Below are 21,079 nucleotides of genomic sequence, written 5' to 3' on the forward strand. Positions count from 1 at the left end.
CTAATGGTTATTGATTATTTGAGGCAGCTTCTTCCTCCAACATGTCAAAGAAAGAAACTTGAGTCTTCTCTGAAGGTTGAATTGGTGTTACAGGCGTGGGTACACTTGCAATACTAGTGATGCTGGTATCAAGCTCTGAAGGTAATTTAGTTTCAGTTGTTGGAGTTGTTACTTTCTCGCTTAAAGATTTGCGTAATTCTCTCATACGAAGCTCTCCAAACAAAACACAACCATCTATTGGTTTTGCATACTGATCCAGCATTGGAATGCTTCGACAACCTCTCTTCAATTTCTTGACAGGAAGATAATTTTCACACAAAAATTCATCAGCCGTTCTATTCTTGTCATATACGGAAATACGAATGACAGCCAACTCGGGGCAAGTAATATTGAATGCAAATCGCTTATTGAATACTGGGTTAAATCCATTGTCAGTCACACTTTCAGATTTTTCGTCATATTCATCTTGTGGAATTCCCAATACTTGAAGTCTAACAAAAGGATCTACAATTTCACCTCGATCAGCCATTCCAGGTTTTGGTAATTGTTCGCCACATACAATCTATGTCCATCACATGAATTCATGATGTTCCATTGTAGTTATAATCACCATGAATGACCACGTCATGCATATTCCAACTTGTAAAATTCTACTTACAGAAAAGACAATGGATAGCACTGGAGAGGAACCAACAGCAAATGGACTTGGTAGTCCTTCCATTCTCAAAAAATCAGGTTTCAACACATATCCACACTTTCCATTCTCTTCAAACATGACTTCATTAAATCTCATATGTTCATCATAGGTTTGATAATTGAGAGCAACCATTTGACATCCCAATGCCCATCCAATCATTGGATTATAATTACTGGAAGAAATTCTTGTTCCTTTTGGATAAATTCTCGAAATGTGATTCTTATTATATTTGATAATGGCTTCTGGATCTTTTTTAAGAAGTTTTTCTAATTTTCCTTCTGAAAAGCTGTGCATTTTCCAACAAGGTTCAGCAAACTCTCCCTTAAAAGAAACTGCACACAATGCAATAATATCAGACAATGCTTTGGCTACTTTTGATTTTTTCGCTGGTTTCGAATCCTTGTTATTATTCTTTGAAGGTTTTTCTTTAGGAGTGCTTGCTTCACTAGAACTGGCCATCGTTGAAGAATCTTCTTCATCGTCATCAGAGTCACCTCCTTCATCTTCATCATCACTTCCACTCACTAATCGTTTTCCTTTCAATAGAATTTTTCTTCTCAATTCATGAGGAGATGGATAACTTGTGATATTTTCAGGAGGTGGTAAATAGAGAGAATCTCCAAATATTTGAACCATGATTTTAGCCATCATTTCTTGTTGAGGTTCACTGCAATGTACTTCTAAACTAAGAATGACAGGATATTCGGATGCTTTGAAGGCATATTCAGCAATGGTTTGAATGACATCTTTGAATTTAATCTTACTGACAAGAGTGTGACCATGGAAAATAATTGGTTCTTCTTTTCCATCCCAACAATCCAATTCGACACATCTGCAGCCAGTAAGTAAAACTTCCTTATATTTTTCAACAGAACTTTCACCTTTGAGTTGATGTCCTGTTAGATAGGTATTGTGTGACGATGAAATGTAATAGTGAGATAATGGAAGTGTCATATCTTGATGTAGTTTTTTAAAATCTGATTTAAGAATTGAATTGGAGGAAGAAAATAAAAATCTTGTAAAGTCATAACTTGTCAATCCAAGTCCCATTTCAGTTTTGATGGCTCCATGTTGAATCATTAATTTCTCTGCGTCTTGAACAGTTTGTATATCATCTTCTTCTTGTTGACTTTGAATAAATTCAAAAAATTGAGGAGCTAGGACCAATTGGTGCTTTTTTGAATATTTTGCAAAAATTGTACTTTCAATTTCTGGTCTTCTCATCATGGATTTGTAAAATTCTACAAATTCTTGATATTCAATATATCCACTTCCGTCAGTGTCAAATTGTTTGTATTTTCTGAAAAGTGTTCATTAGAACATGATTGTTATTGATCATCGAGATGTGAAACGACAACCAATCAAACAATTCTCTTCCTCGAATCAACAATTTGAACTGTACTTACTGTTTCATGGATTTACTGGACATGTCAATGTTCAACTTTTGACATAGTTTGACCACTTCCTATAAAATTGATCATTATTCACAACACTAATAATTTTTAAATTATTACAAACCTTGTAATCCAATTGTCCATCATTATTTGCATCTGCTTTCATCCAATGTTTTAAAATCAATAATTTTGTAGGATCCCGATCATAACTAATTCTTGATTCTCGGATCAAATAATTAAACACACAAATGCATTCATTAAACTCGCTATTCGAGTCACAGTAAACGGTCACTTGATCTTCCTTTTGTCCATAAACAATAACAAATCCAGTAGATCCTGAATCCGATGGAGAAGTCTTTTTTGAAAATCGTTTAGTAACACCAAGAGATTTGACTCCCTTGATGGTTGATTCTGTTGCAAAGATTTGTTTAATGTCTCTTAAGAAGACTGAAAATTGTTAAAAATATGACAAGTGTCACACATCATCGCAACACTTTTGAATAATTTAAAATACATACGATGCAATTTCGATTCCTTCTTTCTTGAATCCTTCACTTCCACAAACGTTTCATCATCATCCAATACAAAATAATATTCTTTTGGTGGAGTGAGAGAGTTTGTTTTTTTCTTTTCTAAAATACATTTCAACTTTTTTCCTGATCTGAATTCGTGAAGTATTTTGTTGATGAAAGCAGGTTCTGAAAATCGAAAGGTGTCAATTAATGACAAATCAATCATAATTTGTTCGCATAATTCGTTATTGATGGATTTTGAAGAGTTGTGTTGTGGAGAGAGTTCGGAATGTTGTTGATGATGATGAATACTGGTTGTTGTTGTAGTAGGAGTAGTATTGAAGGTGAAGGAAGATGAACCTGGCTCAGTTGTGCTCTCATCGGGAGGTTGTGGTGTGGAGGAAGTGGCTGACATTTTTTTAATGATGAAAGGTGAAAGTTGACAGGTGTTCGCATATGGCAAAGATTTATACCGGAGATGATACACAAATTTACGCTTGTCCCAAACCTTCCAAACACCACTAATCTCAATCTTTGAATCATTTCCTCATGTCACACTCCTACCTATCAATGTCGTACATGTATCATTGTGTCTTTTTGCCTCTTTTTCAAATGCTTTTGCTGTGAACGACAAGATTTAAAAATTAGCCCCTGTTGATCCCTCTCGTAGACACCTTTGTCATCATGACGAGACCTTCTTCTCCAAATCTTCAAGTCCACATGGATACGTCCTCAACATTATCATTCAGGTGTAATTTCCATCCTAAAAAAGAAGGACATTCACAACCTTCCAATTCTCACCAAACCACATCAACAAACACCCTTGATGCAAGCCTTATGAAAAAGGTGATGGTCGTTCAATCCTTAAAAAAAATATTTTGAGTGAGACTCAAAACTGCTCCATCATCCACACCACCTACCTGCAGGTGTACGCTCGGAATTATCAGCAACACTCAAAAGTGCACAGAGGAGATTCATTACCATCATTATTGAAATCGATCAAAACGAGATATTGGACATCATTTTGGTTGTTCTTGGGTACATGTGTACTTGAATAATTATTTGTACATGAAAGAACAAGAGTTATAGAGTTGTTGTTTGTATTTTAGGATACCCACAAATAGAATGGATATTGTACTCGAGCAAGTTGTGGCCTCCCCCGAAGAAAGAAAAGAGTTAGCATATTTTAAAAGACTCTACTATGATCTTTATGTAAAGGATAATCAGTTGTCTCTCAGTGAAACAACATGGAATTCTCTAAAACCTGTAAGTACCTACAGCATCATATGACCTTTGTCTAACATGCAGAAAATTGAAAACACATGTAAAGAGAGCTCTCAAAAGAAAGCATGATCAGAAACAGGAAGAAAGTTCCATTCTAAAGAAAAAGAAGCAAGACAAGGATGATCCAACAACGAAAGGATACAAAGTGAATCTGATCAAGTTGTTTGATTCTGGCTTGCTTAAAGAGGGAGACTCTCTTGTTTACAAGAATGATGGAATAGTTGTGAAAATGAAAATAGGAAACAGAGGGACTGTTACATTCACAGATCCAAAAACAAACAAAACTGAGGTGCTGTCTCATTTGAAACCTCTCACAAGAAAGATTGAGGAGTCGTATTCTGTTACACGCAAGCCCAAGATGTGGAACGCGTTTTTCAAAGTCGAAGAGGTAAACAATCGAGTAGTAGAAACGAGACTGAAAGAATTACGAGAACAATATTTACGTCAACTGAACAAGCCTGTTGATCATGACTCACATGGTCAGGCCTTAAACGAACAAAAAATATGTAGTCCAAGAAACATGCGTGTTACAATAGGGGATCTTTTTAAAGCAGGTTTTTTAGCACAAGCTGATGAAATTGTGTATAAAGGCTCTCGCCACTTTCATGCCACAATTTCTGATGGAAGAATTAAATACAAGGACCCTGTAACTTGCACCTTTGAGTATTTTGAAACGGTGACGACTTTCAAATCTCACATTAAGGAGTCTGGAAATGCTTGGGCATGTATTTTCATAAGAAAGGACAACCAAGAAGTTTGCCTACAGTCGCTACGAGATGCTTATGTTGATAAAAAGAAGTAAATCATTGCATTACAAATCAACAATTGTATGTTTCTGATTTATGCCTTAATCTCTGTCGGCCGCATAATCACAGAGGCCGCTTGTGATAATGGAAATATCATGTTTAGGGTTGTTTTTCAAGGTTTGTTGAAATTTAACAATTCTTGCTCGCGCTGCAGCACTCAACTTGGAATAACTTTCAATTAATGCAAATGATTCTTGACAATGATTTGCTGCATCCATTAAAGGTGTAACTCCACTATGATTGACAATATCGGAAACTGCATTTCTTTCTAGAAGCATTTTCGTTGACTCTGGATTTCTAAAATAGAAAAGTGTTATTAAACTACCAATATACAATAAAAAGGCTTACCTGTAATAAGCAGCCCAATGCAGAGCAGTGTCACAATAAGGTCTAAAGTTGGTAGATGTTGCTGTGACCTCTGAAACAGTTCCAATACAAATACCTACGGCTGATTTACGTAATTATAATCTGCTCCCATGTTCAGTAAATACCTAACTATATCATTGTGATGCTTGTGAATGGCAATCATTAATGCATTTACTCGCTTTCAATAATTGTTGTTGTGTGATTGGATGATTTTATATTTTTTTAAAATTGTGTTTGATCGAGGAGTTAGTGATCTTCTCCGAACATACCCCCTTGTCAATCGTTTCGTTTATATTACATTTCCCACTCTCCAACAATGATTTCACTTTTTCCAAATCACCATTGGTTGCTGCCGAAACAAGTGGACTTGAATCGTAATTGGGATATTTATTTTGACGCTCCAATAATTGTCGTAAAGAGCGATGATGAGCCAAGTCATTATCGAAGGACATTTTTTAATGAAAAGGAACAGACAAACAAAATTCATGACATTTCAAGGGAGTTTTAAATTTGGTGTTTGGATGATGAGAACTTTCTCGTGACAAATGATTGTATTGGCATCATGACACGAAACAAAAATGACAGTAGATTGTAGATCCCAAGAGTGTATGGTTGATTTTGTTTTGCCGTAGTTGAGAGAGATTCATGGCGCTCTTTGAATCTCTCTACAGCAAAACAAAATCAACAAAATGAGCTTGTCGGTTTCTGTACCAAGGGTTCCAAGAGAATCCGGATTAACATCATCATCAAAAAATCAACAACAACAACAACTCAATAATAACACAGATAATGAAGAGGATGTCGATGCTTTGTCATATATTGAAGAAGAAGATGATGATGAACTTGGTGATGACGATGATCTCTCTCTTTCCGATGATGAAAATAGAGAAAAAACTCAAGAAATGATAGAAAAAGAAAACGCAGAGCTTGACAAAATTCTACAACTATTTAATAATGAAAATATATTTGAAAAGAATGATGCATTCATGCTGAGAAGCGAGACAGATAAAAAATACATCTCAAAAGAGACTGAAATCAAGGTGAGGAATATGTACGAAGATTTATATGTTGCACATTTAAATCGGAAAACTCTTCATCAAATTGAGCCTATTGAGCTTTTATTCTTTTTGGCAAGTTACAGGAATTTAAATTGGAAAGAAATACTTGTCAGAGCACAAGAAAATAAGAGACTAGAGGTGGTGCGAAACGCAATCCAAGCCAAGTTGGATGAGCAAAAACTACAGGAAGAAGAAGAAGAACAAAATAGTGTTGAAGGGTTTATTATGCGAAAGGTAAAAAATTATAGAGATAAGGTTGTCAAGTCTATGGAATCTAGAGTAGAAGAAACGATTAAGCATATTTTAAATGTCTTGTATTTTCCTGTCAAAAAAGGGAACACTGTAAAACCTTTGATTGACTTTGGGCCCAAGCGACTAAAATCAAAATTGAGAAGCATTGTAAAGTCAATAATTTATTCCGATTACATGTACATTGAAGGGCAGGAGGATCCACTTCCTGGAGAAGAGGACGGTGAGCCAACCGAAGTGAATGGGTCAGAGCTTGCTCAAAAAGAGCTCGAAAATATGTATGCAGAACTTTTAGAGCTTAGAGCTGAAAAACGAGCATTTTCTGCTGAGGAAGAGTTAATTATTGATATAACATGTGAAAAATATTATGAGAGCTTAAATGAGAATAGAAGGCAAGCGTTTGAAATAAGGAACCTTAAGGAACAACTCGAAGGTAGATTGAGTTTAATTGCAAAAATGAATGAAGTTTATGTAAATGAATTTCAAAAACTCAAGATCAGTATAATTGAGAAGTTGGAACAAAAAAAGAGCTTCAGTGACGATATCATGCTCTTATCTACAATGGGAGGATCACTCATTGCAGACTTTTCGTATTTACTTGAAGAAGAGAGAAAGAAAGCTCAAGATCTCTTAAAAACAGTGAGAATAACTTTTGGAAAGGAAAAGAAAATTATGGAAAACCAAAAACTAAAAGAAATGCAACTTTGGAAACAAAAATTGGAATCTCTAGTACAAGACGGGAACACAGCTATTGAAACTATGAAAAAAACATATGAAGAAGAAAAGCAAACTCTTATGAACGAACTCACTGAAAAAAAGAAAAAGAAGAAAGACACCAAAAAGCCAACAAAACCTCAAAACCTTAAACGAGAACTTTCTACAACAGTTGGAACCAAGGAAAACCCGAAAAAGTTCCTTGTAATTCACCACTCCAAAGGAGTAGGCGTCGAACCAAGACCACAAGTAATAGCTGTTACAGCAAAAACATCACACATTTTTCACAAAGATCAGCACACAAGTGACGATGAAGAAGATAAATCAGATGACGGAAACAAAGAAAAACCAAGTCCAAACAAGAAACTTGAAAGCGCTACAAAGAAAGCTTCAAAACCAGAAAAATCTGATGTAATACCTTTTCAAATTAACGTATTAGACCAGAAACGAGTGAAGTTCTTAAGAAGCGCCCAGAAATCGACCAGAGATTCTTTTGAATCCAATAACGACGACGAATCTTTGCTAAAAGATGAAACTATCACACAAAAGGATAAATCACAATATCAATACTTTAAATTGGAAAATGAATTGTCAGGCCATAAAAAACAAAATAGGTTACTAAAAGCAGCTCTGAAAGATAGGACTGAAAAGCTTAAGGCGATAATTATCAAGCTCAAACAAGTTAGACAAAAGAGAGAAGCTGCTCTTGATGAGCTGGACAAGTTTAGAGAAATGTTGAAAGAAGAAATGGACACAAATACCATGTTGAGAATTCAAATTAAGAATTTAACAGAGCAAATCAGAAGATATTCCAAAGCTGATAGACTACACAGAAAAAACACTTCCACTCAATTGCTTGAAACCGAGTCTCCAACAAATACGATAACTGTTGAAAGTCCTTCAACTCAAAAAGAAGACAAACAAAAGGTCAACCGTATCAAGGAACAGTTTGGACATTTTAGAAACCAACTTAAACACTGGCCCAACAGTGAAAAGGCCGAGCTGAATCAAATCATTGACATTGACACTGTAGAACAGCTACAAACAGCAGTAGCAGAAGCAGGAGCAATAGATTCTACATTTTCTAAAAAGCTGCACAAGTGGGACAGTTATGTGAGAAAGACAGCCCTTAAAAAATTTAAAAGCACACCAAACATTGACCTGATTTCTGAATTTGGAATAGGTGAGTGATTTCTTTATTATTTATTATGAAACTTTAACTTTCTTTAACAATAATGATGATAGATGCATCACTCGAAAAACGTCGAAAACAATTGATTGGTTGTGACCGAATGGTTCAAACAGAAATTAGTTGTTTTGCACCAGATACAAACAAAGACGCCTTTATTGTTCCTAGTGTTGCTGTTCCTCGAGAGTTAAACTCAGCCTTTGACACAATAGAAGAGCAAAATGACCTGCTGGATGAATTGATTGGCGACATTGAACAGTCTTGTGATCTCACTGAAATTGAAAAGATTAACCTGTCAAGGATAAAAAACAAGAAAAACAAACTTGCAAAAGAAAGAAAAGAACGCTGGGGAAAGGTTGCACAAATTGCCCAACAGTTAACAAACTTTAGTTTGGGGAAGGGTCAAGTGCCTCTGAGCATATCTACCATTGATCAGGTTGTAGGTCTTGAAAACGAATTGAGCAACAAGGCAAACATGTTTCGAGTTCTCCCTTCCAGATTTGGCAACACAAGGTCGACGTCTCCCTTGTCTAGAGAAAATACTCCATCATCCTCAACTAAAAACGATTCCATTATTGCCAACAGAACAGAATTTCCATATGGTATCAACCGAAGGTCTGAATCTGTGGGCACCTGTTTAGTGGAGCTTGATGAAAATTCAGATGTCAACTTGTCCGAACTGAGCTCAGGAATTAACGTCACCTCTCAAAACAATTCTTTCCAAACCAAAAATCTTCCCAGACTCTATCCTCAAAACAACAACAACAACAATCATTTGAATCACTCTTTATATGGTCGACAAAGTGCTCCCTTAGTAAGAACAAAAAAGAAAAAGGAGCAACTTGCAGCAGATGATTATAGACAATTCCTCAATGCTTACAAGTCTCCAACCAAAAAACCTTTTCTGTAGAGGTGTGTCTTTTGGTACATTTGGAGGTACTTAGATGGTTTATCCCTTCTGGTCTTGATCATGACAATCACATCCCACCGGTCACTGAATGGCTGATCATGATGATGATGGATTTTACATTTCAGACGAAAGGCCATCACCCAAAAGTCAAAAATAAAAAATGTCTCAACAGCTGTCGTATGTAACCGGAGTAGACACCAGTACCGTTTACCAGAAATTGGAATTATTAGGAGAAGGGTAAGTGAGCGTGCACTCAGAGTTGGTTCATCATTGTTTCTTTAAACCGATTACGACCATGTTTTGAATGGGATGATATTTAAAATTTTCTTTGCATCATCATTTTTCACGACTCTGTGCTACAATCATGATTGTTTATCGAACAACAACAACAACAAATAGATCTTATGGTGTTGTCTGGAAAGTACTCAACAAGAATGATGGTAAAATCTATGCTCTCAAGTGCGTTCCCGTTGAGAATGACATTACTGAAGTGGAGAAGGAAATCAACATTCTAAAGGCTTGTGACTCGCCTTCAATTGTAAAGTATTATGGAGCCTACAAACAAGATCAAGAGCTCCAAATAGCCATTGAATATTGCGGAGGAGGCTCTGTTCAGGACTTGCTCACTGTACTCGGACCCGTTCTGAACGAACAACAAATTGCAGCAATTTGTGCTTCCACGCTGAAAGGTCTTGTGTATTTACATTCTCAAAAGAAGATCCATCGTGATATCAAAGCTGGAAATATTCTTCTCACAGACGATGGAGATGTAAAATTAGCTGATTTTGTAAGTAGAGTGTTCGAGTTTTGTTAGAGATACATGATGATGATGATGTCATGGTCGTAATCACATTGCTATTGTTTTTACACGAATAGGGTGTGAGTGCTCAACTGAACAATACAATTTCCAAAAGACGTACAGTCATTGGAACACCCTACGTAAGTGATAATGATGGCTCTTCATTCAATATTTAATATTAAATTTCAATCATCATACATGCCATGTCGTGACAACTTTCGAATATTATGATCTTCACATTTCAAATTTGAAATCATCATTATAGTGGATGGCCCCAGAAGTAATTCAAGAAACAGAATACGACGGAACTGCAGACGTTTGGTCATTAGGCATTACTGCCATTGAAATGGCTGAAGGAAAACCTCCTCTTCATGGCATTCATCCCATGCGTGCCATTTTCATGATTCCAAATAGACCTCCTCCAACTCTTGCAAACCCTGACAAGTGGTCAGATGAATTTAAGGATTTTCTTGCATATTGTCTTGTTAAAGATCCATCAGAACGACCATCATCCAAAACTCTTATGAAACACAAATTTATTCAAAAGGCTAAAACAACAAAAATTTTGCAGGAATTAATTGACAAGATGAATGAAATATTTGCAGAAGCAGGAGGCAGATTTAATTATTTCAAAAAGAGAGCTGAAAAAGAGAAGGAATCTGACTCTGAAGAAGATGAAGAGACAGATTCTTCTTCAGAAGAAGAGTCCGAAGAAGAAGGAGATTCATATGACACACTTGTTCAACGTAAACCCAAGTCAGCAACAGGAACGACTAAAATCACTACCACAAAAAAGAAACAAGAATCTTCATCTTCAGAAAGTGAAGAAAGTGACAATGAAGATAGTGATGATGACTGTGGAACTATGGTGAAACATCAGCCAGCCAAGAAAGAAAACAATAACTCTTCACAAAATAATTTAATTCAAAGTGAAGAAATGGAGCAACTTAAAAAACTCTTCTCAGCTCTGAATGTGGATGAACTTAAAAGACAACTCAAAAATATGGACGAAGAAGAACAAAAACAAATTCAAGAAATTAAGGAAATGTTTAAAAAGAGGAGACAAGTAGTGCAGGCCCTTATAGATCAAAAATAAATCTTAATTGTATTTCATAGACAACGCAAAAGGTGTGTGGAATACCAATTTCTATTCTTTAAGCTGTTCAGTGTTTGTCACGGGGTTCACCAAAGGGTTTTTTGCAACACCTTGTGTCATTAAGGTTGTGGCAACCATTACACGATTCAAAAGATCTGGCTGAATTTTGCCTCTCCTTAATTTCTGACAAAGGAAAAAATATAAGCTCCGCTGCCGGGAATCGAACCCGGATCTCAAGGGTGAGAGCCTTGTGTCCTAACCATTAGACTACAGCGGATTACGATTTTGAAGGTTTATTTTCAAATATCATGATTGAGAAGATCAGCAAGCTGTGTTAATAATGTTTAAACGAAATGTGGATAACCAACCAGAACATGAAGAATTGTTCTGATTTCAAAGTGACTGTTCGTACAAAGACTGTAGTGAAAGTGTGGCCATATTCCTGTCAACATTTGTCCATATTAAATGAGAGATCACTTGAAGAGAAAAAGAGACTTTTGTATTTTATTGAAACGCTCAACATTCTCTCAAGAATTTAACCCTTCTTGACCATGGGCTCTAAAATGCAAAAATATGGTGGTGAAGTTTCGTTGCCGTTAGCTCCCTTCTCAAGATCTTTTTATTCTCTCAATATCTCATCAGGAAGCATTGAGTCACCTTTTGAGGTCTTACACACCCTTTGTGGAGTTTCGAAATCACAAAGGGCGTGACGACAAGAGGAATATCATCAGCAGAGACCTCATTTTGCTGTTCGTTTCTTTCTTTTTTTTGATTGCAAGAGACGCTTGTTTGGACCAGAGAGACTCGGCTTGCTTGGCTATTTATCGATCTTTGAAAACACATTCACGTTCACGAAGCCAGTCATCCCAAGTTGAATCTTCTTGAATAATTATTTAAGGAAAGATGAGTTGAATGATGAGAATTCCGAGTGCCAACTTCAAAATAGAGTGTGATTCAATGACATTTCGACAAACCAAATTTCATCATTTCGAATCACGATCTGTTTGGAAACCATTATATAAAGTGATTGATTGGAACATTTCATAACCACCACCAATATTTAACTGCACTACAAGGATCGAAAGATTTCTTGTCACTCACAGTTCATACAGGCAAAGACTGTAGCGGGTGAGTCGCCATATTCCTGGCAGGCATCCCGTCCATATTCAATGAAAGAAAGAGAAAAGAAATGAGATCTTCCAGAATTGGAGTCCTCATCTCGTTTAGATTCATTCGTCACATTTGTAATGAACTTTGAATAAACGCTACTGCAAAAAAATGTCAGAATTCAATCAAACAGTTATCATGATCGTGACCAATATTTTCATGGCCACAGTTGCTTCTCTTCTTGTCATGTCTCTTCTTTTTTACTTAGTCAACTTGGTTTACATCAACAATGAAAACAAACAGCATTACTTCACGGCGTATTCTTTCATGATTTTGGTGTATGCAGTTTTTGTTGTTGTGAATGTTGCATGTGCGTACTCTTTGGGAATTTCCTCCATCATCCTTTCAGTGACTCTTGTTCTCAAATATGGAATATCCTCCTACGATATTGCAAATATTTATCGTTTCCTGAGGAAGTGGAAAGAAAAGCTCTTCACGAGATTACCGAGAACATCAAAAAGAAACGGAAAGAAAAGCTCTTCAAATGAAGCAAAAGATTGCTGAAAATGCGCAAAAAACAAAATTGGAAAAGCAAATGGCTGGAGTTCATGACCACCAGGATGAGCAATAAAGTTGTGTTTGGTTCAAAGTGTCCGTTCCTAAAAACATGGTTTTAACAAAGGCGTGAACAATAAGCACTGTTGGAGTGTTGAATTGCATCTATTCATTGAATGACGAGAATATTAACAATTTAATTATTAAACACTTCTTTTTGTGGACTTTCTTTGGATAAATCTTCTTTCTGTACATGACTCTTTGGCTCTGATAAGTCCTCTAACACTAAATCTTCTTCATGGATCGAGGAGGTATTCAGTTCTGAATGTTCAGGTTCTTCAGGTAACATGTTGTACTTTCCTTCAAGATACGAAATTGCCTTCTCTGTGGATTTTAAGGGGAATCGATTCTCAAATTGGAATCTTGGATGAGGGACATTGAATTTGTTTCGAAGATTGGTATCTTTTTTGAGAGCTTGTACTTCTTGTTCGATAAATTGTATCAGAATGGATGTATTCATTTCCTTTCTCAGAATTTCTCTATTTGTGTCATTTTCAAAGACTGCACAGATTAGTGTTGGTAAGAGAATTTGTCTGTTTTGATGTTCAGAATAATATTTCTCAGGTAGTGAGATGAGTCTTTGAAGTAGTGTTGGATTTCTTCCATTATGATAATGAAGCATGTCTTGATTGGATTGACATTCCAAACAAAAGTATCCAATCTCTAAAATGATCTCGTTCAATAAATCTGGAATAGTAATTTTGTTGTTGGGGGTGGTTGATGTGAATCCATCATATACTACAATGGATGGTTCATAATTTACAGATTCAATATACGCTAAAAGGTATCCAATAATGTGAAATAATTCAGTTTGGAATGTTTCTCCCAACGTTTTCTGTACAAAGTCTAGATCAATACAGGACAGATTGTTTAAAATTCTAAATGTCAAGAATGTAATCTTGAGTGCTAAATCATTCATTTCTGGTTTGGTATTTCCTCTAAGTGGACCATTTGCAAGTATCATGGTGCTGAGAACAGGCAAGATGTCAATAATGTTTGTCTTTCTAAACTTATCAATTAGATTTTCAACCTCAGTGCCTTTCTTTTGTACATAAACAGGTAAATGTCTAACTTTAGCATATGGGAAAGTTGTCAGCACTCTAACTAGCTCCAAGCTCTTTAAAATGAATGAAGATCTCTCTTGAAGTGAAATCTCGTCAACATATTTAACTTGAGCTTTGATAGTATCTAAGAGTTTTGTGTTGACAATAAAATCAATAAAATAGTCCTTAAACATGACCTCTGTTTCTACTGCCTCCGCAGTTGGAGTTTGTAATAGCTTGGTAATGATAACAATCATCATTTCCAATTCAGGAAGGGATGATGGTTGATTACCAACGTCAATTGCTGTTTGCAATATTGAACATATTAGTGAGTTAGTAGTGTTGATATAAATTAAGTTTTCCTTGTTCTTGCAGAGTGTGTTAAGAGCATGAATATATGCAGATCTCTCTTCTGCATCTTTGCTTTGGCTCATTTGTAAACAGACACAATCTAAAGCGCCTTCATCTCTCAAAGCCTCTAAACTATCGTTTCTTGTAATTCTAGAAATTGACAGTAGAGCAGAAATTAACACTTCAGGTTTTGTTGGATCCTTGATATGCTGGACAGTCTTTTTGAATAGGGTTGTTTTAGGTTTTGTTTTTGGTCTAATTTGAAGTAATTTCTTTTCCATAGACTCGAATGCCTTTAAGAATTTTTGTTTTGCCTTTTTGAATTTCTTATTAGCTTTTTTGGTATTATGAGAAGGATCTTCTTCACTGCTGGGCAATAAGACAACAGAATTTTCAGTTTTAGGAGGAGAGACAGCTCTTTTCCTTGCTTCTTCAACTTTTTTAAGATCTATGGATGCTTTGGCTTTTTTGGTCTCGATAGTTTTTGTTTTTCTATCCTCAGCAGCTTCTAACTTTTTTTCTAATTTTTCAGAAAGTAAATGAGTTGTTAATTCGGATTCTTTCTTTGTTTTTTGTATCTTTTTTTCATATTCAACCTTCTTGTTGATTCGTTCTGCTGATTCCTTTTCTTTTTTTTCTTTAATCAACTCTCCTTTCTTCTCTTTGGCCTTAATACTTTCATAAATTTCTTTTTGTCTCTCTGCCTCCAATTGTTCACGTCTTAATTTTGCAGCTTTTTCTTTTTCTAAATCCTTTGTGCACTTGACCTTGATTTTGTTTTGCTCTCGTTCTCGTCTTTCTTGTGATGCAGATAATTTTTGGTCAAGTTGAAATTTGTTCTTTTCTTCTTCTAAGCTTTTGATAAATTTAACTTCTTCTACTTTTTCGCTTTCTTTTCTTGCTTCTTCCATAACTTTCTTAATGTGAATTTGATTATTCTTTCTCGCTCTCTCATGTTTCTCTTCTTGCCTCTTTTTTGTTTCCTCTAATTCTTTCTCTCTCTTCTTCAACACCTCCTTTTGCTTTTCAGCTTCTCTCAAAAACTTGACTTCTTGCTGGATCTGCTTTGTCTGTCTATTCCATGCGGAGCGAGCCATTTTTTCTTCTTGCCTTCGCCTGATGTCCTCAGGAGAGAGTTTTCGTCTACTGGGAGATGAGAGTCTTTCTCGTACAGACATAATATCAGGAGAGCTGGGTGGTGAAATGTCAGGTGACACATCACCCCAGCATCTTCCTTGCGTTCCAAAGCTTGGGCTATTGAATAATTCTTCGAATGATGTGCTTTTTTGAATTTGTCCAAAATTTGAAGGTGACGTAATGGAATCATTCAAAAACGGACCTGAAATGATGTCTGCCATGGAAGAGCTGGAAGATATATTCATAGTTGATCTCTGTTCTGTTTGTCGTTGTAGAAGCTGAATTATATTAATGAATTTAATTTGTGTTAATTAATTGATAATTATTGAATTCATTGAACACTTACTTCCGAAAGTTCATTACATGTAGACGACAAAATATTGACAACCTCCATCGTAAAATCTTGGCCATTCACTTCACACTCTCTATGTAATTCTTCAATGTATCTTTTCAAATCGTCTTTCATTTCTTGTGAACAATCGACACCTCCTCTGGGAGAAGTCAATGATGACAAGGCTGAATTTTTTGAGTTTTCATCTTGAGAAGGTGTGGCAGATGGGATTGAAGGAGAGGGAGGTTTTTTCACCGTGTTCGAAGAGCTAGGCTTTGGGCTTTTAACTTGAGACGATGTATTGCTACTAGTCGAGGAAACATTCACAACTCGAAACGAATGAAGGTTTTTCTGGGAATAATTATTCCCTTTGTTTTTGTTGAATGTTTCTCTTGGATTGATCTTGACCTCTGGTGACGAAACATTGGATGAGTTGATGGAAGGAGATTCCGATGACTGATCATTTCTCCAAGCTTGCGGGGTGCCTGAGCTCTTCTTTGTGGCATTGGTGAGGGATGATGATGGCTTGCTCCAGGCAGATGATATTCCCGAAGTCCTACTATTCTCATTATTGTTTTGATGACTATCCACGACAGAGGGTGATGCTTGTGATTGAATGTTGTTGTTGGAGACTCTTGGTGTTGTATGACCAACAGACAAGGAATTGTTGTTGTTGATGGTACTACGAGGAGAGAGGAGCAGTGAAGAGCTGCTATTCTCTGCCGTTGAAGCACTTTTTGACATTTTTATGAATGAAATTTGAACTTTTGGAAGGCGCCAAAACGAACGAGTTGTAAATTTTGATCGTTGTTGATAAAAATCAACGTCGCTTCTTGATCGATCGATTTGAGGAACATATCTTTCGTGTTGATGGTGTTCCAATTTGAATCGATTTGAAGAAAATCTCTTATTCCAACAAACTCCAAGTTGCCTCAACAATAAAGGAGCCCTTCCATTCGAGAATTCTATTTTCAAATTCACTCGTTAAAAGAAAAAAAATGAACACAAGCGTTGAAACTTCCTCTTCTCTTCCCAATCAAATTCAAACTACGCAAAGCAAACCTCCATCGGAATCATCGGGAAGGAATTGGATTGTGTCTGGAGTGATGAAGGCGTATTTAATTACTTTTAATTCTCTGAAAGATGTTGTTACGAATATTGTACTTCAATTAACAGAGACAATGAAGAAGGAGGAAGATCATGTAGTATACAAACGGGTTGACCAAATGTTACGGAAGAGTCCTGATAATCCAAATTATTATTCCATTGCTCGAGCTATTGAACAAATAACATTATATTCAAACCAGGCAGAGGCTTTATTTAAATTCTTTACAAGCGAGCTTAAAATTCCTGTCGTGTATGGGTTTCAACCTGTTTCACAAGCAACAAATTATCCGATCGAACAATCAACAAGAATGGGGTGTGCATTTCTTAACAATTTTAAAATTCATTGTGTTGAGCAACCAGCTCTCAATACTTTGAGGTCTTATTTAAGCGTTATTTTTACCATGTTGCTAGGAGAGAGAGTTGTTGGGCGACTTTTTAATGCAAATATTGAACTACATGATGAACAAATGAATAGCGATAAGAATATAACTACACTCTATTATTCATCTCAAGCTCATACATTTGGATTGTTGGGAGTTTCGTTGTTGTCAGGAGTGACAGAATCGAGCTTGTTAAAGTCCAGAAATATTATCTATACCAAACAATTGAAGTCTCTTCATGAATACATTATTACCAAACCAATGCTTTCAAAAATCAAGATGGATAAGCATGAGAGAGTTACCATTTTCAAACAAACCTTTTTGTTTGGCTCAATATGGGAATTTTTCAAAAAATATTTCTACAAAAACGAACCATTCAAAAACCATGGATTATACACAATCAGATACCATCCATACTTTGACCTTTTGGTAAAACTAGTTAGTGATAAGCATGTGAAATTTGTGAGAATGGACGATTTTAGAGGAAGCTCTTGGAATTTAAAATATCTTCCATTAGGAGTTCTAAAGATCAAATCATGCAAAGAAATTGAATTCCATACTACGGCTATAAGGGAGAATGTAGATGGCCTGCTCACTTTCATCAAGTTATTTGGCTCTCAATGCGTTGAAGTCATAGAGGCCTATCGTCATTATATTTGGGATTTCTCTAAACTTCCTCATCATCCAAACACATCCCCATGCCCTAACCTTAGAGTCATTTGCATGGACAGGAGCGAATTGTGTGAAATGAATCGCGTTTATGGCATTCGTAGACTAGTCTTCGAAGTGGAATCATTGGATCATTGTCAATACCAACTACAATCAAAAGGTATTCCTTTCATTCTAGAATCTTCAAGCATTTCCATTTCCCACCCTCTTCTACAAAATATTCAAATAAATTTGGTGGAGTAGATCTATTATCAATAAAAGAATGATTTCGACTCATGATTTATTTCCTTAATAACCTAGCCCTAGCAAAGAATTTAGCGTTCAGTGGATGGTGTTGGCTCTTAATTATGGTGTTATCGCAAGGTAATTGGTCCACTAGTGACGATGAACTCTTTTCTTTTTTAACAATGCCCACAGGTCCAGGGATTATTCCTTTATCCTTCTTGCCTTTCTTCTTACTCGATGTTGATTTACTATTTCTCTTTTTCTTCCTTGTTGGAGTATATTCTTCGTCATCAATTTCTTCTTCTTCGAGAGGTTCAGATGGTGCTGTTGTTATTCTAATGGTTAGACACTTGGGATTGTGTGCGACAACCTTCATTTGCTCTGGTAATTCGAACTCTGATTTAACAGCGTTAGGAACTTCAATCTCTTGATTCGTATAAACCTTGGTAGGGTTGTTATAAGGATAGTTATAGGATGCATTAATTTCATCATAGTACTTTGAAATGAAAGCCTGATCTGAAGGTTGCAGTTGATGAGGTACTGTGGCCATACCAAAATCATTGTGCAAAAGTAAGGCACGGTATGATTCAGCTGCATTGCTTATAGAGAATTGGCCATTGTTAGAAATGTCGAATGGAGTAACAGAGGCAGAATTAAGATCACTAAGGGATGAACTACTCAATGGATCTGCATCAATGTCATCCAGAGGAACATCGAGATTAATTCTTACCGTGTCAGGGTCACATTGACAGCGCTCACAAACCTTTCCAATGGGCAGCCAACGTTTTGTTGCAAAGTTCACGGCCTCATTGACATTGATGTCCCAGTTAAAACCTTGATGATAGCTTCCTGGAAGTGTGATGATGAATTCTCCTGGTAATTGCGTCACACGAGTAACCCTAATACCATGCTCTTTCAATGTGAAGGGAGAGATCAAGGTTGTCTTGTGTCTGAGAAATTGGGAGCATGTTTGGAATTGTTCGGGAAATGTTTTTTTGACCAACTCTTCAAATTTGTTCTTGTAAGGAAAGGGGATTGTGTACCAAACCTTAGGACTTCCAAAATGCATATAATTGATACTATATAGATCTAAATCTTCGCAATGCCAAGCGAAAAACGATTTGTAACTACCAACATAAAGATAAGGTGAGTTAATTCCTGGCAAAGTGATTCCTTGCTTCTTTAAAATCCTAGATAAAACTGAATCTAATGTATTCAAATTCCATGGTGTCTTTGGATCGACGAACAATGTGCCGTACAAATCGCTTCCATAGAGCGGAGCTTGAAATGCAACATTCTTCCAAACTTTTCTTTCCATCCATTCCACTTGTTCCTCCAAGGTGGTCAAGTTGCTCGGAAGAGTTGGTGCCTTCTCGGTAACTGCTTTTGGCCACTTCTTGAATGTGGTTGGCTTTGATTCTTCCAAATATAACTGAAAGACGCCCTTCACGCCATCAACGAATTGTTTCACGGGTGTGGCAATTTCAAAATCAATTTGGTCCATAGTGAAGTTATGAGGTTTCCATTCCTTTGGAGGAATGATCTTGCAAATACCACCATAAGAACAGGCCGGATCCACCACCCGATCAATGTAGCCTTGAAAGTCAGCCATTTCCTCCAGTGTGGGAGTGAATACCGGCACTGAATCATAGCCGGAAATGTTGTTGGATGATGAGTGGAGGCTCATATCAAAAGAAACTAAAAGAGGTTGGAGTACAATGAGTATGTAACGGAAGACACAATACGAGTTAATAAAATAATCCTACTAATAACAGCAATGTTTGTTTGGTTGTTGATGATGATTTTGTTTTTGGTTTGCCAACAGATCGATGATGTTGTTAATCTTTGAAACGCAAGATCGATTTTGCTGGTGTGATGATCAAAAAAAAGAAGGCCAGACGTTCGTTCGGGTGAGTCGCTGTGATTGTTGAAAGAAGTTGGTCCGATTCAGATACAGAAGGATTGGCGTATGTGAAAGTCACAGGTTCCCGTACTATAGTCCGTTTTAAACGAAGAGAGAGCAGTTAGTTTGGTCTTTTGCCTCAACCACAAAAAACAGTCTTTTGATTGAATGGTGAGAGTGTTCTTTTTTTTATTCCTTTTTTGACGGCTGTGTTGCACACGTCTCCCATAGACCAAGTTGAATTTCCACAAGTGGATTGAACACTAACGTTATTGGTCAGACAATCAAGAGGGCAGTTGTTGTTAAAAACTAGAATAACAAGCTGAACAAGATAGATTCTAAAGCATCGCCCATTCACTGTGTAAAATTTCCCAAAGTTAAATTGGTTCTCTTGGTCATAGAACCCAACGTCATCTTGCAAGATTGCATCAGTGAGAGAGCAATGATGGAATGGGGGATCTTTGATTTTGGACGACTAAGGGTGATGTTCTGAATGGCAGAAGAACACTTTCATAGTGGTTTCGCGCTGTTTGTAAAACAAGAGTTGGCGCCATTTTCGAGTATTTGTAGCTGAAGGATTGCTGTGTCGAAACAACACCATACAAAAAAATTCGTCAACAACAAGAACCTTCTCCTCACCACATCAATACAACATCATACAATGTCGGACAGTAAGAAAGCAGTCATTAAAAACGCTGATATGGAGGAAAACATGCAACGAGATGCTGTTGATATTGCCTCGCAAGCGTTAGATAAATTCAACATTGAGAAAGATATTGCCGCCCACATCAAGAAGGAGTTCGACAAGAAATACAACCCAACATGGCATTGTGTCGTCGGCAGAAACTTTGGAAGTTATGTTACACATGAAAGTAAGTATTTTGTTGACCCATCTCATTTGACACGATAAAATTTGTTCCTTTGACTTGTTTCCGAAATACCATCATCCTTAATTTTAGCCAAGCACTTCATTTACTTTTATCTTGGACAAGTTGCCGTGCTACTTTTCAAATCTGGATAAACATATAACAAATCGTTTTGTATTTTTGTCTAATATTGATTGCTACAAGTGTACATCTCCCTTATGTGGATCGCCATTGATCTGTTCAAAATTCTACATAAAAATTATTAGTTTAG

At 36.4% G+C, this 21,079-nt stretch overlaps 9 protein-coding genes across 9 annotated transcripts; 5 read left to right on the forward strand and 4 right to left on the reverse strand.

The window, feature by feature from the left end:
- Positions 1-7: 7 nt before the first annotated feature.
- Positions 8-3,018, reverse strand: FDP41_011485 (uncharacterized protein; the record flags this gene model as incomplete). The annotated part of the gene is made up of 5 exons (XM_044701898.1): positions 8-562; positions 659-1,997; positions 2,104-2,162; positions 2,216-2,538; positions 2,610-3,018. The coding sequence occupies 5 exons, from the start codon at positions 3,016-3,018 to the stop codon at positions 8-10; spliced, it is 2,685 nt and encodes an 894-aa protein (XP_044567268.1).
- A 710-nt stretch (positions 3,019-3,728) lies between these two features.
- FDP41_011486 (uncharacterized protein) lies at positions 3,729-4,689 on the forward strand (the record flags this gene model as incomplete). Its single annotated transcript, XM_044701899.1, has 2 exons — positions 3,729-3,869; positions 3,934-4,689. 2 exons carry the CDS (start codon positions 3,729-3,731, stop codon positions 4,687-4,689), a joined length of 897 nt encoding a protein of 298 aa, XP_044567269.1.
- A 45-nt stretch (positions 4,690-4,734) lies between these two features.
- Positions 4,735-5,511, reverse strand: FDP41_011487 (uncharacterized protein; the record flags this gene model as incomplete). Its single annotated transcript, XM_044701900.1, has 4 exons — positions 4,735-4,990; positions 5,042-5,083; positions 5,140-5,237; positions 5,329-5,511. 4 exons carry the CDS (start codon positions 5,509-5,511, stop codon positions 4,735-4,737), a joined length of 579 nt encoding a protein of 192 aa, XP_044567270.1.
- Positions 5,512-5,748: 237 nt separating this feature from the next.
- FDP41_011488 (uncharacterized protein) lies at positions 5,749-9,179 on the forward strand (the record flags this gene model as incomplete). Its single annotated transcript, XM_044701901.1, has 2 exons — positions 5,749-8,263; positions 8,326-9,179. 2 exons carry the CDS (start codon positions 5,749-5,751, stop codon positions 9,177-9,179), a joined length of 3,369 nt encoding a protein of 1,122 aa, XP_044567271.1.
- Positions 9,180-9,339: 160 nt separating this feature from the next.
- FDP41_011489 (uncharacterized protein) lies at positions 9,340-11,074 on the forward strand (the record flags this gene model as incomplete). The annotated part of the gene is made up of 4 exons (XM_044701902.1): positions 9,340-9,416; positions 9,579-9,966; positions 10,056-10,118; positions 10,244-11,074. 4 exons carry the CDS (start codon positions 9,340-9,342, stop codon positions 11,072-11,074), a joined length of 1,359 nt encoding a protein of 452 aa, XP_044567272.1.
- Positions 11,075-12,932: 1,858 nt separating this feature from the next.
- FDP41_011490 (uncharacterized protein) lies at positions 12,933-16,402 on the reverse strand (the record flags this gene model as incomplete). Its single annotated transcript, XM_044701904.1, has 2 exons — positions 12,933-15,605; positions 15,674-16,402. The coding sequence occupies 2 exons, from the start codon at positions 16,400-16,402 to the stop codon at positions 12,933-12,935; spliced, it is 3,402 nt and encodes a 1,133-aa protein (XP_044567273.1).
- Positions 16,403-16,656: 254 nt separating this feature from the next.
- Positions 16,657-18,057, forward strand: FDP41_011491 (uncharacterized protein; the record flags this gene model as incomplete). The annotated part of the gene is made up of 1 exon (XM_044701905.1): positions 16,657-18,057. The coding sequence occupies one exon, from the start codon at positions 16,657-16,659 to the stop codon at positions 18,055-18,057; it is 1,401 nt and encodes a 466-aa protein (XP_044567274.1).
- A 37-nt stretch (positions 18,058-18,094) lies between these two features.
- FDP41_011492 (uncharacterized protein) lies at positions 18,095-19,726 on the reverse strand (the record flags this gene model as incomplete). The annotated part of the gene is made up of 1 exon (XM_044701906.1): positions 18,095-19,726. The coding sequence occupies one exon, from the start codon at positions 19,724-19,726 to the stop codon at positions 18,095-18,097; it is 1,632 nt and encodes a 543-aa protein (XP_044567275.1).
- An 877-nt stretch (positions 19,727-20,603) lies between these two features.
- On the forward strand, positions 20,604-20,963 carry FDP41_011493 (uncharacterized protein; the record flags this gene model as incomplete). Its single annotated transcript, XM_044701907.1, has 2 exons — positions 20,604-20,814; positions 20,902-20,963. 2 exons carry the CDS (start codon positions 20,604-20,606, stop codon positions 20,961-20,963), a joined length of 273 nt encoding a protein of 90 aa, XP_044567276.1.
- Between the last annotated feature and the right edge of the window lie 116 nt (positions 20,964-21,079).

The sequence above is a fragment of the Naegleria fowleri genome (assembly GCF_008403515.1).
Source record: "Naegleria fowleri strain ATCC 30894 chromosome Unknown tig9, whole genome shotgun sequence".
Classification (NCBI taxonomy): domain Eukaryota; phylum Heterolobosea; class Eutetramitea; order Acrasida; family Naegleriidae; genus Naegleria; species Naegleria fowleri.